Source organism: Watersipora subatra, chromosome 1 (assembly GCF_963576615.1).
Source record: "Watersipora subatra chromosome 1, tzWatSuba1.1, whole genome shotgun sequence".
Taxonomy (NCBI): domain Eukaryota; kingdom Metazoa; phylum Bryozoa; class Gymnolaemata; order Cheilostomatida; family Watersiporidae; genus Watersipora; species Watersipora subatra.
In genome coordinates, this window is record NC_088708.1 from 59,974,535 (window position 1) to 60,001,843 (window position 27,309).

General features: G+C 35.1%; 1 protein-coding gene across 2 annotated transcripts in view; it reads right to left on the bottom strand.

Moving 5' to 3' along the window:
- The window catches only part of LOC137392975 (serine-rich adhesin for platelets-like), a 29,656-nt gene extending 5,220 nt beyond the window's left edge, over positions 1 to 24,436 (bottom strand). The window contains exons 1-9 of one of the 2 annotated variants that reach the window (XM_068079361.1): positions 24,301 to 24,436; positions 21,352 to 21,501; positions 16,620 to 16,778; positions 13,928 to 14,109; positions 12,813 to 13,269; positions 8,830 to 9,195; positions 4,762 to 5,388; positions 1,770 to 3,203; positions 504 to 719 (exon numbers count right to left, since the gene is read on the bottom strand). In XM_068079361.1, the coding sequence (XP_067935462.1) occupies positions 504 to 719; positions 1,770 to 3,203; positions 4,762 to 5,388; positions 8,830 to 9,195; positions 12,813 to 13,269; positions 13,928 to 14,109; positions 16,620 to 16,778; positions 21,352 to 21,487 (3,577 nt within the window). In that variant the 5' untranslated portion in view covers positions 21,488 to 21,501; positions 24,301 to 24,436. Of the gene's footprint in view, positions 1 to 503; positions 720 to 1,769; positions 3,204 to 4,761; positions 5,389 to 8,829; positions 9,196 to 12,812; positions 13,270 to 13,927; positions 14,110 to 16,619; positions 16,779 to 21,351; positions 21,502 to 24,245 lie in introns of both variants that reach the window. The other variant, XM_068079354.1, reaches the window with a different exon arrangement.
- Positions 24,437 to 27,309: the final 2,873 nt, after the last annotated feature.

A 27,309-nucleotide genomic window follows, 5' to 3' on the forward strand; every position in this document is an offset into this window, starting at 1 on the left:
CGGCTAACAAAAATCTACTTCATTACAAAAACAGCATCGCTCAGGTTTTTTTGCCAATTTAGGTTAAAAAAAGCTTTAAACGGGTCCGCTAAAAGTTATAGTGAGATCGAAGACAGAAACTGATGCGTGATAAGAAGTTGAAATTCAGTAAAATAATTAGAAAATACATACCGCAACTTAGCTTTAAGCGTGTGTGTTTAGCAAGCTAAAGCTATCTAAGGTGAATTCAAAGTTTATGTTATACGTATGTCTGTCTAGAAGGTACGAACTCCCTAAGGTACTTACTGCACATGGTACATTATTATGTTACATTTTATTGCAGATCATAATCACTAAATAAAAGAAAGTTACTGTAGGTAATTATAGTTACTAAGGTTAACATACTATTTTGTTACTAGTTTTTAATATGCACAACACTTGAATAAAATTTTGACGATTTTTACCAGGGATGTTCTTAACCAAAGGATTAATCTTAAAATATCTCCACAAATATCACTACCCACCAGAATGTCCAGAAGATCTAGTGCTGCGTTTGGCTTGTGAGGTAGGTCCGTTCATCTGTGTTGCCGGGTTGACATTAAGTGCAGCCAAAGGTTCTGTCACTGGCTCTTCCGTGTGTCCAGGTAATAGAGCAACAACTGTTTTATTGTTTTTCTTTACTGAGCCAGATACATCGGAATTATTTGAGCCTTCCGATGCACGAGAGCCTCTTTTCCGGGCTATGGAATAAAGATTTTGCCATGAACATTTACAGAAGTTCTCTGCTTGCACAATATAAGTTATTTTAGAACCTATAAATATCTAACACTGATCAGACCATCTATAAACTCAAAACTCAGCACAATGAACAGCAACTTTATTCAATAGCCTATTACGACTACTTTACAGCAATGAACAACAGTTTTTTCATAAAACCTTTTAATTTTAACGCCTGATTACACAGAATGTTGTTTTAATGTAAGTAAGGTAAAATTGAGGGTATGCACAGTGTAAGTTGGATACAACGACTGGCAAATCTTTTTTTCGCATTTATTTACATGAACTTGCCATATAGAATATCTGGACAGTTGTGCCCTGGCAATGAAATTTTATGTATTGAGGACCATCTTCAGTAGTAGTTTTCTACTAGTGGTACCTTTCAAAAGCGCAAAAAGGGGGCTCAATAGTAACAGAAATTCTGGAGTTCTGAACAGAACTCAAAATGTGGGACCTGACGCTGACACGAATCAAAACAGCAAACTGAATGTGCAAGCGCTTGCATCGGCTATTGTAATAAAGAGAAATTATTTGCTGTGTAGAAAACCTATTATAGATTTGCATTAGATTGCTAAAATATCAATGAACAATCAACTTTCTAAAAACTAAAAATTATATGTTTACCCTCACAATCACTAAAAAACTGCATGAAACTGGATAACTTTAGCAAACAACCACTATATCATATCGTACATGGTATTGAAACAAAAAATACTATTCAGCCCCAAACATTTCTCACTGCAGCATCAGATGCCTGTATACCCAAAGTAGTTATGCTCCAAAAAAACCAACAAGCTACTGCAGCAAAATGATCTACAGTATGAGTTAAAGTTTTCCTAATTACAGGGAAATACAATCTATTGAACAGTAAAACACCTAAACAAATAGCTAATACTAAAACTGATACCAAAAATGAAATCTCTAAACTACAAACATATTACAGAAGTTTGACTCTCCTACTAAATTGGCCACATAAAACGTTGTAGAAAGAAATGAACAATTATTTACTATACCTTTGGGAGTGACATAATCCGGATCCGGTGATTTTAGCGTTCTCACTCTCCCACTTTTTCTTGGCTGACTGGCAGCGATTCCAGAGAAATGACCTGGTGGTTCAGTTCCTGGAATGTCTGCCTCAAGACTGGCGCAACCACTGGTAAAAGACTCGGGGGACATGGCCTCGGAGCTTCCCATTACATCTGTACACTCAGACCCGCCACAATCACTTGTGCCATTTACCAGCTGTCGTCCGGGCACATTATCCAATGAGGCGTGTGCGAATGAGTCTAACTCAGAGCCAGAAAGTTTATGTGTTGAGAAATCATGAGACAGTTGTGAATTTACACCACCCTCACCAACCGAATGAGGCTGCTCACCTTTGTGCTGGGTGAGAGATGCATTGTTAGTAGTTGTGATGGGATGTGAAATGGTATGACTATTACTGGCGACGCCTGCAGGAATACTCTTTTGCGTAGTAATAGGTGTTACGATTGAATTTAAATTGTGCGTTGTTGTTGTCGGTACCTCCTGAGCATTGCGGTGAACAGATGTAACTGGTAAAGAGGTACCTGTTCTAGTACTCATTATTACAGTTGTGGTTTTCGACGGGGGATTTACATGTTCAGTACCCACTGAAGGCTTTGTCTCAGTGGACCCCAGTCCATCCCGACAAACTGTTGACAATGTGACCGATGATGTTGCTAGACGTTCTTTCAGTAAAGAAGTGCTAAGATTCAAAGCATCGCCTTTATTGCTGCCATGGTGGTTGGTAGAAACCACTGAAACACTTGGCTCAGTACCACTTGCATTACCCAGCAATTCATGCACAATACGATGCTTAGCATTAGGTAGTTGAACTTCATCAAGATCACTATTTCCAGCAGACTTTTTCCCTAGAGAGTCTGTTTTATTGCCTGAGTAAACCATAGAAGTGATGGTGTGAGAATTCTCTATGTGTTGTTTAATCACAGGTCTATCCTTATTGGAGGTAAGCGTCACTCGTATTGGTGCAACGCGTGAAACAGGGGTGGTAGATGCCAAAAAGACATCAGATACGGCATCTTGGCTACTGGCTAGGTACGACAGGTCCTTAGGGACAGAAGTGTGCGGTAGTTGAGTTAGTTTGTGGGTAGTTACTGTATGAGGATCCCTCGGTTTCACTAAGGATACTGCAGAAGTAGGAGAAGTCATACTTTTAGAGTGACCAGGAGTTCGTGACACAGAAAGAGGTTTTACAGGCCTGAGGATAGAGACTGATGGACGTGACGTATTAATTACTAGCGTGGAACCGTCTAAAGTGGCTACAGAAGGTTGTGAGTGTTTCTCCGCTGTATTAGAAGATGGCGCAGCGACTCTCAGTAGTCTCATATCTTTGAGCGCTGCGGTGTTCACTAGCACTGGGTTATTGGAGTGTGGTGGCTGACTCTTTGACCCCTGATCTTCTTCCACTACAGATAGATAAAACATTGATCCTCAGTGAGTAATTAAAGTTTAAAGCTATATTTTGTATAGGTACCATGAACCAAGAAGAACATCAAAAGATATTTGACAAATAATACCACACATAATTGGTTTTGAAATGAAGAAAACTTGAAATATCAATAAAAGATTATTTTTTTCTCGAAATTTATAAGAAAAACAAAGAATATTCAATGCAAACGAAACATGTTACGAGCTCACAAATGAGTATCGTGACAATCTAAGTGTGAAAATACAATAGTATTAGTTGGATGCTAATTTATAAAGTAATAAAACATGGACATAACCATAATGCAATGTTTTTTCTATAGACAATATGTTTTATGCAAACGTGGAGAAAAATTAATTCAAGTTTGTATTAGGCTTGCTATGAAAATTAAAAACAAAAAATATTGTTACTTTACATTTATGTAAAAGCATCGGTTTTTTATAACTGTTGAAATGCATATTCAACTAAAACAATGTGTCTTCAGGCAACCATTTGATGACTTGCAAAAACAATTACGCGTTAGTTGACGGTCGATGACCAAAGAATGAAATGAAGCAGATCACATGACCAAAGAATGAAATGGAACAGATCACATGACCAAAGAATGAAACGGAGCAGATCACATGACCGAAGAATGAAATGGAGCAAATAACGCAAAAACTGATAATTGAATTTTTCTGTCATCTTATTGAAGAAAGTTTGATTGCTGAGGTAAACAAACGAATACATTTGCTTGCATCTCCTTTGATAGTTTCAAATGATATCACTTTTTAATGAGTTTGCAGGCTTCAATATAATAAAATATTCTAGCCATGTGTAGGCCAAGTTTGTCATTCAAGGTCAAACTTTGCGCTAGACATCAGAACTCGCGCAAATGTACCATTGAAATGTTCGGCGCACAGTGCGATCAAAAGATCTTTACTCCAGAAATAGAGCGTGATTGTTTGGAGTATTTAGGAAATAAGACTAACAACTTATAAATAACACAATTCTAACTATATTTCACCAGATGGTTGGCCTAAACCATAGCTGTTTAATGAGCAGTGACTACATGTAAATACGAATATAAACTTTAGCCAGTTGCATTGTTACAAGACTGATACTTTAAATGATCTGAAATTTAGTGATCCTACTTAAAAGACTCTGTTTAACAATGTGATTGTTTAACCTGAACATGACCTAACAGGACCTTCAACTAGTCAAGCTAAGAAATACAAATCATGTTAATTACAAACTTATTGACTTTGCAGAAACGTAGGAACACTGGCTAGTCAAATATACCTATGATTATGAGTAGTTCAATTAAAAATCCAGTGAAAAAGTTTTTTATGCACTTCACTCCAAATGGTTTTCTACTGACACAACCATGCAAACCAGAAATCAACAACAAAAATTGGAAGCTACCAATAATAGAAAACAATTGAATTATTGAAAATTGACACAGTTCGTGAACACTTACCCATCACTTCTACATCAATGCACGCAGATGAAAATCAAGCATAGACATAGATAGCCAAGAAAAGTGATAATTAACTTACCGGCAGGTGGAGTGGCGCATATATCACTCTTGGGAGAGCCTGCCACTACGCCCGAGTCTGTGCTTGTTGAACTACCATTTTCTATTGGCTCATGATCAGCCGTGGAGAGGTGATGAGGAGTTGGCCCATCATACTTTGTACAGAAGCTATTGGCGATGGTATCAGTTTCTGGGATAGTACTAGCTTTGGCATTCGAAACGTGCGAGCCATTGGTATCACTGCTAGCAGGTTGTACAATAACACTACCCAATGGGATCAAAGAATTCTTGTCTTTGTACCGATTAGCATCAGTCCCAACATACAGGCTATGTTTGTCATCTGGACTGTTTGAGCTCATTGAATTTGATTTCGTCCTATCATCCATCGGAGAACAGATGACGCTGACAGGCTTGCCATGGACAATGGATGCTCGTCCATTTGTCACTTCAGAATGGGCTGCAGCAGATTGTCTACCGGTAGCCTCCGTCTCAGCAGCATGACAACTGATGCCAGGTACCACTAATAATTGACTAGAGTCTGTAGGAGTTGTGAGTCTTGTACATTCTGAGTCAGCGCGAGAAACTTGAACCGACTTGCTGTCTATCACAGATGTAGCTTTGGTACGAGACAGCTGAGCAGAGCTCTGACCTGCAACAGACAAGCGAATTGAAATGTTGAAGCACACATCATAGAAAATATTTTAGCTCTAAAAGATTCAGATATGAAGATTAGCTCATCTTAATAAAGTATAACTATATTAATCTTCAATGTGTCCAATTGAGTGAGGATAAAACTGACAGTTTGTTATATAGGAAGCCTTAGCAGGCAGTATTACGGTTCAGTGACGAATACAACACGAGTTACAAGAGATCTTCAACTTAGGTATAATCTATGGGCAAAGAGAAGTTTACACAAGGCAATTAAGAAATGCGATTTTTACAGTTAAATCTTAAAAAAGTGCAAAGTTTGCTCTCAGTGTGCATACAATACAGTTCACACAGAGCCCTGACACTCACTAGTTAGTTTGCATTTGCCAAATGAAATCCACAGGGAACAGCCAGTGGTAATAAAGAAGCCTTGCATTTCCATGACTTTTTCACTCGAAATGGCTTAAGGATATAAATCGAACTGCTATGCTAGTGTTCAACACTTTTAATATGGTAATTACATAATATGTGCTGTTTGCTATGTCTACTTTTGCACCAACAACAAACATACCATGGAATATTTACTAGCAACCAAACTGTTAAAACATGCGTACGACTTCACTATCAGCCTGATTAAACTGCACAAAAGTATTAAAATAATTCCATCTGATGTTGGCTCCAAGTAATTCAAGCTACACCCTCAACATTATTTGGTAAAACGTGAAAATATTTGCATTCTCTTTCATTCCAAAATCCAACCTAAACTTACTTACAAGTAATAATCTTGGCAGATTTTCAAAATGATGTGTTATTGATACAATATTGCTCGTAATGATAGACAGCAGTCAAAAGATAGATGTAAATCCCTTAGGAGTAAATGCCTGAACAATTAGGTTAGGTAACAACGCATCCAAAATTATGTTGACATTAACATTTTGTTCGAGGTGAATATCAAGCTACTATAAACAAGATTCCACAAAAGCTCTGAGTATAAAAACAAAAAGGCAATAATGCATTGCCCGCAGCATGTTTTTCGGTTGAATGGATAGTTAGCTATATAGCCATAACGACCATCATTAGCGATGGCCTTGACCTGCGCTAACTATTCCAAGGAAGTTATGCCCGATTACAACAAAGTTTTCTGCCTATAACCATTTCAAGAGTGTTAAAACTCTGCTGATGTCACTCTTTGCAATAGCGTGGGATTAGCATATTCATTTCGTTTTGCATTATTCCCAATACAAAACTACTGTAGCAATAGGCAAGGTTTTTTCTTTGCTAAGCTAAGTATACTAAGCATAGATGCTTACAATAATAATTTTATGTGAAGGAAAGGTATCATTACATTGCAACATCAACGCACTAGAGTAATTTCCGGTCGTTAAAAGTTTAGCGTTTTAGATTAAAGAGTGGGCCCAGCAAAAATATACAACTAGAACAAGAAGCATTTAATGTATATTGTTGACTACCCGGGTAATAAAAAAGTCTTTGCACAGATTTATTTATATTTTTACATATAGCAACAGTCACCATTCTAACTTTCAAACTTCATATCATGAGAAAAGTGTTTTGTGCAGTTTACATAATTTAAGAGAAAAAATAAAACAACTGTAAAGGTTTTTAAACAACTGCACTTTCAAGCTTCATGTTGTGAGGACAATGTTTCGTGCAGACCAAATAAATGAACAAAAAAAACAACTGAAAAAGTGTTTGGAGGTAAATGTGAAATAATTAGCAAGTAATGACTAAATTATTAGATAATGATACAATTAATACGAACTAAGAAAAAAGAATAAAAATTCTGAATATGTTTGAATTAATAACAATTTGTGCATAGAAGTGTGTATAAAAAATGTTACTGTTGCAGCAAAAGCTATCCATCAAAACTTTAAATACAACGATACTGGTACCTCTCGATACTGGTACAAACGTAAAAATGAGATATCGGACTGCCTTCGAGAAGGTAGAGGCTATTCCTATTACATAGGAATTCCTACACGCCTACTAGATAATACAATTGTTCACGTGAAGAGTATTTAGCTTTTACAGATTTAGCCATCGAACCTTGGGAAACACTGGAAATAGGAGTGTAATGGCACATTTGAAATTGAAATGGCACATTTGAAAATTGCAAATTAAAAAACCGGTAATTATGACAAAAAATTAGTTTTTAAAAAATTTCAAAAAAATAAATATCAAAAAAATAACAAATGCAAAAGGTAATATTAATTAATAATAGATAGTGCAAATTTAGCGTGTCCAATCACGAAAAGGATATAGAGTATGGTAACAGCGACGGTAATAAGAACAGCTTAGCCTTTTGGTTAGCTGCGAGTGTTTAAAAACGTCCAATTGCAATCTTTGTGTTTTAAACTGATACGAAGTGGATTTTTAATGCAAGATTTTAATCGTCACTATAGCTGGACAGACGCCGAACGATGACAGACAATGAACTTTGAGATTTATAGATGTAAGCAATGATTGATCATCGCGGTGAAAGGCAGGAAACTGGCCGAGTATGATCTCATGAGCATCATTCTCCGAACAGAATAGTGGAAACATTTGCCAAATATCTTTACAAATTTCCTTTGTTATTATAACATTTTTGGTGGAGCGATATCGTAACAAAACTTGATATGACTTAGGTATTGGATGTGATAGATGATAGTGATAAAAAATTATTTGATGCTAATCATAATTTTGCTGATGATTTTGAGTAAGAACCGATGATGAACATTTGCTTGATAGATATGATGACATCGCAAACATTTTCAGAATTTGTTGAAATCGTCTGAATTTTGATGGATTTTAACCCAAAAATGTGAATTTTTTTATTCATTAACATTTGCCAATGGTTTTTGGATTTGTTTTACAATATTTCACCAAATATAATGTGATTATGAGCAGATTTAGATCTATTTAATAAAAATTTCAAAATATCCTACATTTTGACAAATTTCCCAGGAATACTGAAACGCATTGACTAGGGATGGCAAGAGTTCGAACGGTTAAATATGAGAATTTTATTATAAGAATTTTAATATTAGAACTAAAGTTAATCATCATTGGACTGGTATACCGTTAATATAAAAATCTTTATAACAGCCAACAATGTGCGGCCACAATATCAATTTTGCTAGTTTATACAGTGAAAAATCACTTGATTGTTTGCACTCGGTTAAACAGAAAACTAGTGCAGTCAGGTTTAGAAGTTATACAAACAACTACATGTAAATCAAATGTATTTAATACTAGTGGATCTAAAACTGTACAAAGGCATGCTGTATTTTGGGGGAGTTCTGCTAACAACCCTACCAGCTTACTTCAAGCAATTTTACCACAAACATGTGCTGACAAATCTGAATTATATTGTGTAACTTTACTCAAAACAGTACAATCAGATAGTTGCAAATAAATCAGCCAAAGGTATGAACTAGCCTACCTCGATCTGCAGAGCTTTCTTTGAAGGTTCCTCCAGAAAATGCAAAGATTTGCTTATCCACACTATCTGGAGGTTCCGCTAACTTTTTATGTAGAGCCGGATTATTGTTAAGATTTTGCGATAAAGTAGGGGTTTTTGAGCATGGATCTGATAGGTCCATAGGGAGCACCACTGGACTTTTAGGCTTATTAAAATAAGGATTTCCAGGGCCACTCAAGTCCATAGCCTCAGTCTGTATATTTGTTGTTTGAGCTCGTGCAATTACCGAAACGTGCTCAGACGTTGGCCGATCATCATCTGATATTGCTGTACTAGGCCGGAGTGTGAAGTTGGTCGATGTGGAAACTGTTGGAGAAGATGTAGCGGCTACAAATTAAGGATTTGTTTTACTAATAATGCTATCGCAGACTATGTCTTGTAACACCTGATTACATATTTTGAAAAGCATGGTGAATTTTGAAAGTAAACATGCTTTCTAAACTGCGAAAAATCAGAAAATGTGTCCTGTGTACTGACTATAACTAAGAACAAAAATTTTACCAATGTTATTGTTGCAGAATTGGTGTATTGTGCTTCAAACATGACTGCAGCCAAACTTAATACGTTTACCATAGGTGCCATTTTCAGCATTGATCGAGATGGCCCTCAACTCCTTGGCACACGATGAACTTTTTATACCGGACAAGAAATAGACATTTATATATATATATAAAACTGTGATTAGCTTGCGAGTAAAAATCAAAACTGAAAATTAAAAACAAACAATGAAAGCTTTATTGTTTTTTTGGTGAGATTTTATAAAATGAAATATGAAATTCAGATACTCAATACTTCTGTTCTGAATGACTCACCGGTTATAAATGAAACCATCAAATATTTTTGCCTCACTTTGTTCTCATTACTCTCAAAAAGTTATGCTCTTATTGAGTAATTCATTTAAAACTTTAGAGCACCTTAACAGATTTTGGACTAAGTGAGAAATTTTTAGCAACATGACAATTGACAAAAGTAATCACAGCCAAGGTTTTAATATCCGTGCACCATCTCGAACTAATATCTTAGACATACATGTAAATTAACACACTCCAAATTACAATAGAATCGTCTGCCATCAATCCCTTCTGAAACTTTAAGATGCTGTTCACTCTCAATTATATTCTTCGGTCACTTACTAAAAGCATAGCAAGTTTCCCTCCTGCCATAAAAACAGAATTCGCAACTTACTGAACATCCACCTTCCCAAAAACACTAAGATTGCAATCTTTTTGCTACCAGTAAAGCTGAACCATTAAAGCTTGGCTCACAATGAAAGCTGTTCTAAATCAGATTGCCATCTATGCCTTTTAAAAGCTATTCTCATCGGTGTATGTATACATCATACTGCGACAGGATTTTCTCATAACCGCTTTCTATGAACACTAATCTTGACTATCTAAAGGAAGTATATAGGAGAGCTACTATAACCGCTTTCAGTAGGGAAATAAAGAAATTAACTTAATTTATATTTTATTAGCATCACTTTGTATTTTTAATTTATACCCTAATTTTAGTTTCGCACAAGTTATTGGTATGAGTTTGGTCAATACTGACACATGAAAAATTGAAATCTTGGTTTCAATGGCCTGAATATTAAAGAAAAATTGTTTTGTTACATTACAAATATATTACTGTTTTAGACTACTTCAAATTCATATGATGCATTATAAATTTATATCTAGACAGAACTCGGTTTATTTGTGGGTCAGTGATATATTACACTAACAGACTAGACGTAGTTTCTCATCATGATAACTTACAGATATAGTTTAACCCAAAATCATGTTACCCTTAATAACCATTTAAAAAGTGATTGAAATTTAAAATTAAAAGGTGGTTGAGACACAACCGCAATATGATTGCAAGTGCTATCACTAAAGTTGATGTTCAGGCAAAACATGCAGCAATTTTCACACGGCTTACAAAAAAAAACAAACCTTTTTTTGATGACATCAGTATTTGACAAAAACCCCAGTTATTCATAGTGTACAAAGACATCACATTCAAACTGTTTCTTGCTTCTATAGAAAAAACAATCAACACAGTAAACAAGGTTTCAATTTCTCCATTTATTGGCGGCTGGTAAAAAGAATTTTTAGCACAAAAAACTTACACCAACAGTAAACATACATCTCAAACTTCATGCAGCTCCCTTTGTTAGATTTTGGGGTCGTTTGAAGAACGCTAGATTTTTAAATATGAATGTCACAATGACTGGTAAAGTGAACTTATTAATTTAAGTGTTTCCGGACATTTGTGACAAAAGTGTATCGCAAAGTTTTACAGTTCATATGATTGTTGCATACTGATCTAGCTTGGGCCTATGGCCAAATGAGCACTTGGGTATAGCTTGCTCAACCAATGACTCTAGAGACAATTGTTAAATTCATTATAACTGTATATGTTCAAACTGATATCTCATTTACCTTACATAACTGCAAACATGTTTGGAGAACCATTCAAAAACCAACGAATCGCAAAAACAAAGAATACCCTAAAACCTCTAATTGAATGCCCCCTTTATTTGACCGCCACTATAGGACAAGAGTAGAAAAATAGAGCGCCACCCTTTAATTGAGCGCCACCTCCATTTGAATGCTTCTTTGGCATTCTTTGATTTTAATGAACTCATAATATCAAGTAATCAATAGAAGTGTCAACAAAATCGTACTAATAATGACTCGGTTACATCAACAACAATTAAATATGTCATTGTTTGTATCGATGTCTGTTTTTCAACATCAAAGCTTTCGGTTTTTTCGTTAAAACCTTGAAAGCAACATCATAAAAATAATTAATAACTGTATCAGACTAATAGTAGTTTGTTGTTAAACACAGTCTTGATACTCTGACGTATGAAAAAAAAACAGTTTACATTTACGCTATACGAATAAGTAGTTTTAGGCTAAAAGTTGTTTAGAGCCAATACGACTAAACGTTTATCAATATTTGTGTGAAATGCAATGCGTAAAAGTTTTGCTTCCCTAAAAAAATTGTTTGGATAATAATATCAATCAGCTCAGTTTGGCAGAAGAGAAGTTGAGGTCAGAAGACACTGTGGGAGGTATTAAACAGCCAGAAGAATATGAAATGGTTTCAAACCGAAGGCAACAATTTGAACGCAACTGGTCGAGCAAACGATGCATATTTTTGTTTAAAAAATGTTAATTTTTGTTTCTGAATGTATTATAAATATGGTTCGTTTGTGCCACTTGTTATTGAATATATATTTGTAGCACTGGATAGACTTATCATATAACTTAGAAGCTTGCAGGTTTATAGCATATTATTTGATAGCATCTTTGCAGTTATCCTAACTGGGCTTACAATGGATCGACGCTCATAGCTTGTTTATTGCACATAAAAAGCCCGTTTTTGTTGCAAAGTTTAGCAAACATATCAATGAATGCAATGAGCTTTTATGCAACATTGTTAAATATGGTTATAAAATAAAAACATGCTTTCAAATTTAGAATGACATAAAAAATTGAAAGCTCAGACGAATCGCAATGCAGGGCACAGGCTATAATATCATCGCAGGTTAATTGCAAGCAATAGATATCAATTAGTAAAGATATTTCTCGGCTTCCTAATACATATTTATTTAGAAACCTACAAGTTAACAGATTTTTTGCCTGTAAAGAGTTAATGTCGCTCCGCCTGAAGGAGAGTGCAAAATATAGGTGACATAATTTCACCCATAAAAGGGTTCAATTTATCTTCCTTAATTCTGATGAGCTATTTGAAAAATACAACGCCATATAACCGAAACTATAGGGGAAGGGGGTGATAAATAGAGTGCCATGGCGTTCCAATAGAGGTGTTACGGTATATGCTGCTAAACAATAGCTTGCGAATGAGAATGTTATGAGTGAATAAGAATAAGAGACAGGAGAATACAGATTTCAATCAGCACACAAACTGACCTGGTGGTAATATTGACTTACCGATGCTTTGCGTGTGATTCAACTGGCCTGAGTGCTGCAGTAAACGACGTTTCTTTGCACTCTGAGGAGGTAGCGAACTGGTCAAAGATTTTCCACTTGGCTTATTATTTGGGTCTAAAGAACGTTTAAACAGTGTTGACAATAAGCCATTGACAGTTTCCTGGTCACTCAAATTAGATGAGACTGGCAATTCCGTGTCCTTCAAAGCTGGATGCATGAGAACTGGACTGGTTGATGAAGGATTTGTCTGTTCAATCAGTTCAGAGTTACTCTCTGCCTCAACGAGCACTGTAGCGGATGCTGACTGCGAGGAGTTGGTGTTTGAGCTAATGGAAGTGTTGCTTTTGCTCTTACTGCGAGATTTGCTGCTTGTTGGCTTTCGTTGACGTTTCTCAAGCTTAGATTTATTTAGTACCAGTGGAGGCACTTTGTCAACAGGAAGATGCATCGTCACACTCTATATAAATTACAAAAGACATTCTTTGAGGAAGCCTAAAGCAATGAGAAAATCCTTAACAGAAGCGCTAACAGGAAAAGGCTTTAAACATAGGTGCTTTACTTTATTGAGCTAGCATCATAAGGGAAGCTAGCGTAAAGTATGATGCACAGACTTATACATATAATAACTGTAAAAATATACAAGGCAACTCGCACCTACTTTGTGTACAATCTGATAACGCGTAACAAACAAATGAACACACCTCATACAGTTATCAGGAAATAATTCGTGCCCTAGAATTAAAAACAGAAATGAACCACAATTGGTGACCTCCCGCCATCATTCCATCATTCCATGAGAGATGATGACTTAAACAGGATAATTGAATAGACCACCTCAAATTTCATCTTAAATACATGGGATTTGCTTTCAACAATATTTATCCAACCAATTTAGCAACTGAGCATGTCTGACTAGTTTTCTATTTATGAATGAGCCAAACCAATTCACAAATTGAACAAGTTGGTCAGCAACAATATATTTTCATCCCTAAACTAATTACGTTAATTCTGTAAAAGGATGTTTTATCATTTAATGTTGTAGGAGTTGAATGAAAAAATAAGTCGTCATGGGTGGAAGACGGATTTGCGTCTGGACAGAGGATTACACACAATACCTTTGTAAGATGAGGAATGGTACGAGAGGCATCCATGGCATTTGTTAAGAGATTGTGACGGTGACTCTCAGATGAGACACGCTCACTGTCAGTAGCGCTGCCGTGAAAGGAAGACAACTGCTCAGTAGAAGCATTTACAGGCCGTGTAGGAGATTTTAATGTCAGGGAAATGATGCGATCGCCTAAAAAGATATCACATCAATGAAAATTCTACATCAGTAAGGTACAACTGACACAAATACAACTATGATAGACCTACCACTTAGTTTAATAACATTAATTCTTATTGAACCGACTAGACCAGTACAGATAATAAATTAAGTACAGTAACCGTAAATAATAAGATAATGCAAATAATCTTATGACAACGCAAATCTTATGTCTACAAATAAGATAATGCATGTACTGCATTCTCTCATTTGTAGACATACTTCATGAACGATCATTTGGAGGAATTTAATAGTCAAATAAAATCTAGCTAAATAAGTATGGAATTTATTAAAGCAGTGCGATTTGTTTCAGCAGTCTAATTGAAAATTTATGCATAAGTCCGCAAACCAACTTTACTATGCACAAAAAACTCAAACCTGCACTAACACTACTATTTTGGTAAAAAAAGACCATTGGCAAGATTATAATACATACTACCTCTGCGTAACAGCTATAGTTACATATAAACAACACTTCCTTCTTCAGAAAACTTCTTATGTGGAAGTTTTCTGAAAATGTATTACGCTGCAAAAAAAAAAATTTTTTAAATAAAAACTAGCAGATAAATGTTTGGCATTAATTGGAAAGACTATACTTGTGGTATTTGTATTATTTGTATAATTAATGTCAAGAAACATGTATGATAAACAAAACTCACAAACAAATTGTTAGGGCACCCGAAGGTCAGAGAATTGAACAAAAACAATGGCGTTGCACAAAAACAATGGTGTTGCCCTCTTATTATACCAAACACTCTTTGTTATGCTTTCTATTATGTAACTCTAAATAAACCTGTGTTAAATCTGTTCAAAAATCACATATTGTAACAAGCTAATTATATGAACGTAATCATATGTCTATTGAAACAAAAGATAGAAAAACTAACGAGTCATTTGCGCAAAAACATTTACACACATCATTAAATAATGACGCAATAAATTTTCTGCTCATGTGTGAATAAAAGCGTTTGCTTTTCTCAACACTTGGACGCCTAATCTTGTACATAGAAGCAGGTCTTCTGATTCTAGAGAATATCAACAACTTGCAATCAACTGTGAAAGGATTTGGAATAGTACACTTCCTTTTGATCTGAATATCATTTTGAAGTTTTAACCCTTTCACTGCCCTACACGAGTTTATGCGAACTCGATGATCGACTGCGGTATACACATTTTTGCAATATTTACAATGGCTGTGTAGTAACTGAATATTATTAATTCGTGACAGCATAACCAACGATCTTTAGTATTTTTAAGGCGTTGGTACCGTGATATCAGCATTAATACTTTGATGTCAAATCTTGTATATACAAGCAGGTCCCCTGATCCTAGACTGAATAACAACTTTCTATCGACTGTGAAAGTGCATAGACTAGCACACTTTCTTTTGATCGGAATATCATTTTGGAAGCTCCAAGCTTGTAGAACTCCAAAAAAAACAGAAATCAAATAGAATAAATAGCTTTTTGTTCATATTCTTTCAAAGAAATGTTGTTTTAGAGGTAACTGAAGAAACATAATGATTGCAGTACATCGACTCTGGTGGAGTGTGTATATTTGTTATGAATAGAAAACAAATAGTTTTAGAGTAAAACTCTTGTCGTTGAGGGGAAGAAACTTTCTAGTTTTGATCTTTCATCACCAATAATTTTAATGTGTGTCATTAGAAACTAATGTTTTGTTGGCGGCGAGTTTTCATTTCTTGGTCAACCAGAAGTGCCCTCGGCGCTTAGGTGATATTTTAGGAAATAATAATGCCACTGCCATAATGACTAGAAACTGTGGAATCATACTGATAACATACATGTATATACAAAGCGACCTAAATACAGAACGACAAACAAATTTGTAATCTGAAGTAAACTAGAAGTAGAGAAAAAAAAGCAAGGCGAAACTATGCATCTAGGTTTACTCTGACGTAAAATCAGGTGGGAAAACAACTCCCCAAATTAAGTCGGGCCCAGATTTTCTTTATAACAGTTAAAAACTTACCAATGACAAGTTTTATAACCCTAATAAACAGTTAAAACATTTGTCCCATGGGTAAGATTTGTGGAAGGTAACCCGGCTGTACTAGGTCGCCTGATATAGACACGGGCCTGACAAAAATTTATCTCAAACTATTTGAATGAGACGCTTATGCTGCATCATTGATCAATTTCATTGCCGCTTACAGGAAACAAGTGTAAATGAGGCTTGCAAATACAGTGAGAAATTGTCACTTCAATCAGAATGACAAATCCATTGATGATAAACTGAACAAACAGACAAATAAGAGCGTAACAATAAAGGCAGATCAAATTTTACTTCATGCAGTAATGAGCTGCATGAAATGAGAAATATTTGCAAACTATAAAAACTACTTTGAATTTACGAATAATCACTCGATGTAAGATAAAACAGCGACATGTTAAACTAATAAAAAATTATTAGCGTGCTGTAGATAAGAGTAAGGCATATAGAATGAGATTCATGTGCTATACCTTCCATCTGAAGAGACATGATACCGAGGTTGCGGAGGGCAGCTCCATTGTTCTGCTGGGCTAGAACTTTTAGTCTCTCCGCTGCCTCTTTAGGAATGTTTACTGTCACTTTCACGCTATTCCATGGCTCAACCTTCTTGATCACCAAGTTTTGTTTGTCTGCGTACAAGTAAGCGCTTTTAATATTGTTAGTAAGAAAAGCAGGTGAACCAATATCATAAAATTAATAATCTGGTATGTTCCAATGAGAACCAATTTTCTGCTACGTGCAAATAGTAAGTGGAGCGCCGATTGGAAAAGAGAACAAATAATAGCATAATTATTGTAGTTTGATGAAATAAAAAGCTACCTTTACAGAATGCCTAATATAAAACCAAATCGATATCACATATCTAAACAAAAATATCTGTGAGCAAAATAATGCATGACTTCAGTGCTCATTAAAGTAAAGCAGCTGCCCTAACAACATATATAATCCATTCCGAAATTGTTTACGTTAGAGGGATTTCACAGTATCAAAGTGTAAAATACATGTAAATAGCCTAATCCAGTCCAAGATCTTCCCAAACTCACCCCTATGGCCCTTGAAAAAAAGGAAAAAACTAGATATAACTTTTTAATTTAATGACTGTACAGTAACTGTAGTGCTATTGGTTTGTATCGACAAGTCGACTCTGCTTTCTAATCACTTTCACTTGGTTTAATGTCCAAGATTACTGCCTATATGCGCGTCAAAATCAAGTAAAAAAATTATATCTTTACTACAATAAGAGCTGTGCCTGTCTGAAGTCAGGGTTAGAGGTTATGATAAAAGATTCCCTTAAATGAGACATTAACTCGTGACATTCAGCTTGGCAGACCAACACTAACTCCTGTAACGATTGATTGCCTTTAGGTATTTCTGAATAATTGTGCAGCTACCGTAAAAGCTTCTTTCGAACACCATGACGCTCTATTTTGTAACCATTCCTCCAGTGACGGTCAAATAGAGGTGACATTCAAATAGAGGTGGCGTTCAAACAGGCTGGCGTTGTATTTTTCAAATGGCTCATAGAATTTTGAGAAAATAAGTTTAACCCTTTTACGAGTGAAGCGAATTTACTCTATATTTTGCACTCTCCTTTGGGCGAAGCGACATTAACCCTTTTGGATGCAATAAATCTGATACCTTGCCTCCAATTTGTCAAAGATCTCGAAATAATTATATATTAAAAAGCTGACAAATGTCTCTACTAGTTGATATCTATTGCTTGCAATTGACTTGCGAAGATATTATAGCCTGTGCCCTTTTTTACAATTCGTTAGAGCGTTCAATTTTTTTATTTCATTCTAAATTTAAAGGCGTATTTCTATTTTATAACTATATTTAACAACTAGCTGTACTACCCGGCGTTGCCCGGCTAATAAAAAAGTCTTTGGTCACAAAATTGATTTGTATTTAACATTACCACTATTTGCCATTCTAATTTTCAAACTACATATCATGAGAAAGGTGTTTTGTGTAATTGAAATAAATTAAGAGAGAAAATAAAAACAACTGTAAAGGTTTTCAAACTTTGTTAAACAACTTTTAAACTTCATATCATGAGACAAATGTTTCGTGTAGGTCAAATAAATTGAAAAGAATAAAAACGATTATTAAAAGGTTTAGATGTAAATGTGAAATAATTGGCAAGTAATAGCTAAATTAAGTCGGTTTTGCTATGATTAAAATAAAAGATCATTTGGTAATGATACAATTAATACTAACTGAGAAAACAAAATAAAAATCCTAAATATGTAGTATTAATAATAACAATTATTGCACGTTTGGGTGTATAAAAGAGATTACTGTTCCACCAGAAACTATCCATAAAAATTTTGAAACCGACGATAGGGAGACAGATAATAGTCCACGTGAGAAGAATTGGTCTTGACCCCAGATATAGTAATCGAACCTTACGAAAAATATTTCTTAAGAGGGACATCATAACGCTTGGCCGCATCGACAAAATAATCAGCGTGCGCTATAGGCAGAATGACAGATCTACATACACACACACTTTGAGAAATATATATATATATATATATATATATATATATATATACTGTATATATATATATACAGTCAAACATGGATAACTCGAACTTCAAGGGACCGAGCAAAAGTGTTCGAATTATCAGAGCATTCAAGTTATCAGAGCACTGTCGCAAGTCCATATATTTACTTATTTATTAGTAGATACATGTACATATACAAACTATAATATAAATCAAAAGCACAAATGGCTTGTTTCAAATTAAATGCTTCTAATGTTAAGTTTAAAACGTTTTCATGAAAAAGTATAGAGATTTTTCTATCACTTGAGATTGGTTTGTTGTTTGAGGTGATGTTATTGCCAGGACGTTTTTTAGATTGACATTGGCAAAACTTGATCGTTGTTGAAATGCTCAAAAGAAAAGACATTTTTTTCTTTTGGGGTTTTACCCACGATCAATTTTGCCGTTTTTTCTTGAAGTTTATGCAGATTACCTTACTTTACCTGGGAATTCGTTAAGAGCAACACTCCGAGGCAGTTCAATTAGAAGTTTTACGAGGTTTTACGGTACATTCTATATCACCCACGCTTTTTTAATAGATACTTATTGAATGTACACACGTATTCTGTGTTTAGGTCAAACGATGAATAGTTTTTTGTAGCTCAGACAACGTATACGTTTAATTACAACATTTTTTAAGACGTTCTAAACATTCAACATTCCGACGTTGATTCAACACGGAATCAACGTCGGAAAACTATTCATCACGGGCTAGCCGAGTCACGCACTCAAGGATTTTCGCCACGCACATACAAAACAACATGCGATTTTTGTTTTGTATGTGCGTGGCGAAAATTCTTGCGCGCGTGACCCGGCTAGCCCGTGCTATTCATCGTATCGCAGTATAAATCAAATTTCACCAAACTTTTAGAAAAGTTGACAAAAATATTTTGCCGATGGTGGTAATAACGACTCTTATGAATTACGAAAAGATGAAGTTTACCTCTATGGCTTTGAATAAAGTGATTTTCTAAAGCGAAAACAACCGTTTCGGTAGCTGTTGGGCAAAAAAACAGTTCGAATTAACAGTGTTGAGTTCGAGTTATCTATAGCAATTTATCATTACGTGGGAACGGACCAAAGGAAATGTTCGAATTAACCATGTGTTCGAGCTATCCGTGGACGAGTTATACATGTTTGACTGTATATAGATGTTGCATAAAAGCTCATTGCACTCATGTTTGCTACAGCTTGTAGCCAAAACTGGCTTTCTGTGGGCAATATAAGAGTTATGAGTGTCAAGCCATTGAACGTTGTATTAAGATAACCGCAAGGATACTGTCAAATAATATGCCATAAGTCTGCAAATTTTTAAGCTATATATATAATAATAATCTATCAAATGCTACAAATATATATTCAAGAACAAGTGACATAAACTAACCACACTCGTAATACACCCAGAAAAAAATTAAAATTTTTGAAACACAATATTTGCATCGTTTGCTAGGCCAGTTGTATTCTGATTGCTGCTTTCGGTGGAACGAACATCATCTGACTGTTTAATATCTTTCACGATCTCTTCTGACCTCAACTCTTCTTCTGCTCTGCTGAACTAGTCGCTAATTTTGTGAGCAAAACAAAACTTTTACGTATTGCATTTAGCACAAATAATGAGCGCATGGGCGCTAAGCACAACTTTCAGCCTAAACCTAGACGTTCATATACCATCGTAAATGTAAACCATTTTTCACATAAGCCGAAGTATCCAGACCGCATTTAACAAAGAACTACTATTAGCTTTATAGAGTTACCAATTATTTCTATGGGGTTGCTTTTAAGGTTTCAAGGAAACAACGAAACTTGGGAGTTAAAAAACAGATTTCGATACAAACAAAAACAACAGGGAATTGTTATCGATATAACCGAGTCATTATTACTACGATTTTGGGGACACTTTTCTATTGATTGCTTGCTATTATGGGTTCATAAAGATCAAAGAATGTTAAAGTAATGGTCAAATGGAGGTGGCATTCAAATAAAGGCGGCGTTCAATTAAAGGTTTCACGGTACTTATTCTAGGTAGTTCATTGGCATATTTAATAATTTCTCACATCACATAAGACTGCCAAGTTAGTAATATATATATATATAGTAAATATACCCTATAGGTCATTGTCTCTCTCAAAGTGTAGCAGGAGAGAAAGCGATAGTTTCAAGGCTAACTATGGGACTATCATTATTCAAATCGCATTTGAGAACTTGCACTGACTTGATGCTTATATGGAATTCTTTACGTAATATGAAGCAAACACTTCACATTAATTCTTTACATAAGTGGAATTTACGCAAAAGAAGATTTACGTTATATGAGCGTCTACTGTATTACATTCTTGATGCGACAGTTGCTTTGAGAGAAATCCTCGTAGTTGGCCAAAACGAGACATTCTTACTGGACAATAATGATTAGGCTACACCTACCTTACCACATGTGTAAACTGTGCATTGGAAACAAAGCAGGTGAACGCAATGCACACAACACTGCATCACTGGCACTCGTCGAAAGTTAAGATAAAGAACTTATAAATGAATGTGACTGCTGCTCATTTGTCAAAACAGTCTGAATATCAATCACTTGACAACAACACTATCTGACTTGGTATCTAAACGATATTTTATATGCCAAGTTTTAATTTTGAACAAGGCAACAAACCTGCTTTGAGCAATGTTTGCAATCTGCGGTTTAGGACCTCCAGCTCATTTGGGAAATTTGGGTCGTAGAAGTTTCCACGACAAGTAAAGACAGCTTCAATGAAGTCTGGCCGACCTGCATCAGGCCGAGGAGTCATCTTCAGTAATTCATCTGAAGATGTTAGATTACGAATATAAGCTAAAGTCAAGACTAGTAACCTTCAACAATTGATGCAAAATAAACACATGCACAAAAGCATCTGGTAGCTACAATCAAACTGAGCAGGCATTGATCCTGTTTGACTTGCTTTAAGCATAACAGCGAAAAGATAAACATGGTGATATTAATATGGAAAGTGAACAAAGCATTAAAACAAAGAACTTAGTTATACTACGAAAGAAATACTACTAGCAGTGACATAAATTATCCGCCTAAAAATCTGTAACAATCGACCAATATGATTGGATGATCACACCTCTCCAGCAAAACTCACAAACCACTATTGTAGACAACAAAGCATTCTAAAATGTAACATACCAGAGCATGAAACACAACCTGGTTCAAGCCTTACTAATGCGGTAATACCATTGCACCGTATCTTCTGCGGTGGATAATACCATCACTTCAAAATGCTTCCAACGAGCGAGAATTTTAAGGATAATAAAAATTGGAGATTAGTAGTTTCAATCGTGGAAATACTTCAAAACTGTTCATAATAGACGTGCATAGGCCTACCCTTCGCCAAAATAAAAAATAATTCATCAGCATTAACCCAGTTATACCAAATATATGAAAGTAACATGACCGAAATGGAACTCTGAAACACTATATTTACACAAACAATAGCCAAAATGAGTGGTTTGACCAAATGGATTTTTTGTTAATGTTTTAAGTGCTAGCAAATAGCTACTTTTGCACTACTTGCCAATGCCTGTAGTTTGCATGAGTGCAATACCGACATTTTATTTTTGTTGCAAGAATCCCAAGCAACAATAGTTCTCTGTTGTCACTGAACAATCGCAATTTAAGATATTGCCATTCAAAATTGCGTTATTCATCTTTAAGAATTGTTTATTGGAGAGTAGCACATTCATTGTGGCACAGGAGGTTCCGCACCTATCATGTAATCACACTGTTAATAGCTTTATGAAGTGCCACAACACAAAATTTTCATGTTGAAGCTTTACTACACGCCTTCAGACTCATCTTCCATCTTATGATAAAAACTAGCTGATTCTCATTGGCCTAAAGCGATATAACAATCACTTCGATAAAATGAAGTCTCGGCTCCTTGATTCAGTTTAATTTTTATTTTAAAGATAAAAGGTGAGATAGGGCCAAAAGATCCAAGCCTTTTCTAAATTAGAAAAATTCTCATTTGGCAAAATTTGCGATCATTTTGGCATACCTTAGACGATGATATAGAATAATCAATGAGTTTGGTTAGTTCAGGAGGTAAATTAGATGAAGAAAACTGAAATGAAAATGAGTGTATGCTTATGAATGCATGTAATAATGGAAACCATAGTGATTGATCAGTAAAAAATAATAAGTATTCATTTTTGTGATAGCAGTTAGTACAAAAAAGGTTCATATTGTGCTAATAGAGATTACTGACTTTTACATGTCCATCGTTGTCAAAAATGTATTTGCTGTAACTTTGGAGTGAATTTTTTCAATTATTTAACTATAATTATGATTGGTGTAAGCAACGAAATATGCAACTATATTCATGATACTTTTGGTTTTAGAATTAATGGTCTATTATAATCAGTATACAATATTGTAATGAATTTGCATATTGCACAGTAAATTCAGTTCTAAACTTATCATAAGTTATATCATCACCACCTTATGCTTTTGCATTCTACTTTGAAAAACAAAAATCGAATAAATATTGTCAGTTCAAATATTGCTCAATAGCATAATTTTACATTGTTCATATTTAAAAAATTGACAAAATATAGTCATATTTAATAACTATATTTTGTGCTTGCAATTTAATAACAGCCGCAAGCCTTAGAGATAATGACAAACTAGTGAATAGAATAAAAGATAACTGTGTTAAACAAAACCTGAACAAAAATAGTGGAAATTAATTATACAAATAAAACCAAAATATTGGGAAACTTTACAGAGCTGGTTTTCGCTTTTGGCAAATACAATGTATCATCAAATAGGGAGATCAAGTTTATAAATGATCGATGTTAATAAACCAATTGATGGAATATTTACTTTTTGGTAGTGTGCTTCTGTCATGGATAAATCATGTATAAGCATATTCATGTTTTTAATAATGACATAATTGAAGGATATGATCAGATTTTTGAAATTCTGGTAATCGGAAACGGTCCATGACCGGCCTCCAAACAGGTTCTGTATAACATGGCATGCAAAATCAATTACTAAAAAAAACTATTTACCACACAAACATATTTTTTGCTAAATTATTTGAACCACACAAGTAAGTTAAAACGCTATGCATAGATAAAGTGAGTGAAGTTTATCCACGAAACATGACAAGCAAGCGAGTGTATTAGAAACGGGGGTTTCTACAATGTAGCTTCTCCATAAAACATTGATAGCGTAATAGGATTAATAATTTACTTGTATTGTGTCCCTCCAAGAAGTACTATGCCAGCGAAGTAAAAACAATATTTTTTGAAAGTAGTTACCAAATATAGTACTTCAGCAAATGGAGACAGTCGTGCAAAATCCGTTAAAATGATCGCTAAGCGATCCTACAGGTGTCTTTAAGTAATTGGTGCCCAATTATTTTCCGTATATCACCAGTAGCTAAATGGCTAAATCACGATAAGCTCAAATATGTATCTTTGAATTCTAAAAATACTGCCAATAACGTTATGCTATTGCCGTTTAGCGGCACGAAGAAAAAGAAACAAATGTTCAGCTACCTGCGAACTGAAATGAGACAGTGCATGAGTGACGCATATAATCCAGTTGTATTACCATAAACACTTAGTTTCCAAGAAAGCAGTTGGCTAACAGTTCTGGTCAATCATGGCGGACTAGAGACAAATTAGGTACACCATTGTTGTTTGCATCATTTACATACTAGTTCGCCATCTGCACTCCTTTAACTACGCGTGCGCAATGAACTTGTTTTGGGAACAGGTGGCGCTCCGAACCTCCCGGAATAAACCAGTTGCAAAAGGATCTTTGATTGGCTTTTTTTGAAGAGAATTATCCAATGAACATGTCGGGAAGTCAGTATACTTCAGAGGCGCGATCCGGTTTCTGTTTAGCCTTTCCATAGATTAAATTCTCACATGTGGAGATTTGAGGGAATGGCGGTAGCATCAGCGACTGAGTATTATGGATATAATTTTTCAACTCTGCATACTCAGATTATTGGCATAACAGCACATTTGAAAAGTTGACCTATTACTTTTGTGAAGTGTCATTATGTATCGAAATTTAACTTTTACGTCACACTTTTAATCACCAAGTCCTGTGTCTAGTGAACCACTCAAGTGAAATGTCAACGAAGCTTGTTAGGTCACAACACCACGTTTTGTTCTATTTATTTTACGATGAACCTCATTAATGCTGTTCAAGATTTAAACGATGTAATTAAATTGGCAATTACTTTTTACATGGTGAATAAAAAATCCTACATAGTTATCAATTACGCTTATCGTGATGATCAGATTCAGAATTGATGAGACCCAATAAACCTAGGCTACTTGTAGAAGGGGCTATGCCTGTTCATGCCCTTAGTTTGACAATAAACATAAAAGAGTAATACCCGCTATGCTAAATATATAGATTAATAAATGCTGACCATACCTGCCAACTCTCACGCATTGGGCGTGAGACTCACGCAATTACCCCAAAGAAAAAATGAAAATGCGTGAGATTTTTGCCCTAATTTCCACAATTTTATATATACTATCATTGATACATCAATTGCCCCAAAACCAAATCTCATGCATTGCCCCACTCTTGGGTTGGCAGGTCTGATGATGACAGACTAATGTGAGCTATTTTTATGTTTTGAAAATTGGGTGCCTTTCTGTCTAATCTAATTGTAGAATTAATGTCGTTTTATTGTAATTGATGCAGTAATTTAGGAATATCACAATTACCCTGCATGACTGACAGTGGTGTAATTGAAACGAAAAAAACTTAGAATAAGCTAAAATGAAATGTGCTAGGAGCTACCGCATAACTATCTTTATTTCCCACATAGTATTTTGATAGGAGCTAATCTATGGTGTTTTATTTAATGCACATTATTTTTAACACATGGGTATTGTAGCTCAGTTGCATAGCCTTAAAGGTTGACTTGCAACAAAGTTTACAATATAGTTATTTGGTATCAAAAGGTTCACCATGTCCTACTCTGCTATTTTGTATGTTCAAAATATGTGGAAAGGTGATTACCACGTCTTAAAAGCTAAAAAACGAACAGTTAATTGCAGCCATCACGAAAACGCCGTAGGTTGGAATCCCTCTCAAAACTGCTCAAATGTGACATAGTAGAACACGATGTGCTTTTGTTTGCACTTTCATGCAACTTCATTTGTTGAAATATTTTCACAAAGATACTTCACACATTCAACAAAACCATTTCTATTGTCCTTACGCGTCTATTTCATTATCATCGTAAAGCTGTCACTTTGAGCACTGATATCTCAAAACCTAGCCTAAAAATCAGTTCAATTTTTTAACTTTAGCTTGAAGAAGTGGCATATCATCTTCTGATGAATATGAGGAGCCTGTTGGTCACCTGTGATGGTTGAAAAATGCTGTAAAAATTGTTCATACCATTCGGAGAAAATATGGGTCACATGATCAGATTATGACTCGATGATTAGACCAAACTGAAACGAAACTGTAAAGTAGCGAGATCTTTATTTGATAAGGGCTTTCTGGTAGAACTCGAAATGTCTGTCATCAACTAGTGCTACGAGAAGTGTTATATTGAGCCTTTTATTTCACGTGAAAACATCACGTGTCAAAACAATAACCACGTCAAGTTTAGTACGTCATCAAAATAAAAGGATTCCAACCTACGGCCACTTTTTAATGGTTCGTTTTTGAGCTTTTAGGAGCTTGTAATCACATGTTCACATATTTTGCACCTACAACACAACAGAGTAAGACGTGGTGAATCTTTTGATACTAAATCATTGTAATGTGAATTTTGTTGCAAGTAAACCATTAAATCTAAAAAGTAATGTGTTTGAGTCATACCTTCAATATTTCTGGCAACCAAAGCTTCACTAAGCTTGTACTTCTATTTATTGGGCCAGTGGAGATCTGAACCTCACATACAGAAAGTTTGGTGTGATTCTAAGAGGTGTTTTTAATTCTATAGCAAAGAGAGTAGTGGTTACTGCTAATAAGGAAGTGAGTTTGAGAGACAAGAAAATTTTCTAGTGGGAACAATCTCGCCTATTTGGTTGGCAAAATGAAACGTTTTTGTGATAATAGGTATTAGCTGCTAGAAATCTAGCAAGTGAACTTAAAATATACCATGAAACTTTGTTACTAGTTGAGGACCTATGGTTTGCCTAAAGCTTTATGTTGCGTTTCTAGTTTCTGGCCAATTACACCAGACATGCTTAAACACCCCATGAACTTCAAAAGTTCATTCTTGATACGATATGAAGAACGGTTCAGATTTAATGTCAGATTAGCTATAAATTATCGAGCAGTACAAACTAATTGTCTGACTAAAACTAACAACTAGGTAACCCAGATGTATTATCAAATGCTAAGGCTTCTTTTAGTTTTACATCAAATAGCTTTATTAGGCAAACGTTTAAACGATTACCTTTCACACCCAATAACTCTTCAAGAGCATGTACGGCAAATTCTGAACAATTCAGTGGAGCACTATTATCGCCCCAGAGTTAGCAAGACTAATGCCAGCCGCAATATCTAGACCTTAATACTTTTGTGATATGAGTTTTAATGATTAGGTTTCATCGTTAACAAATTTTCAACTAC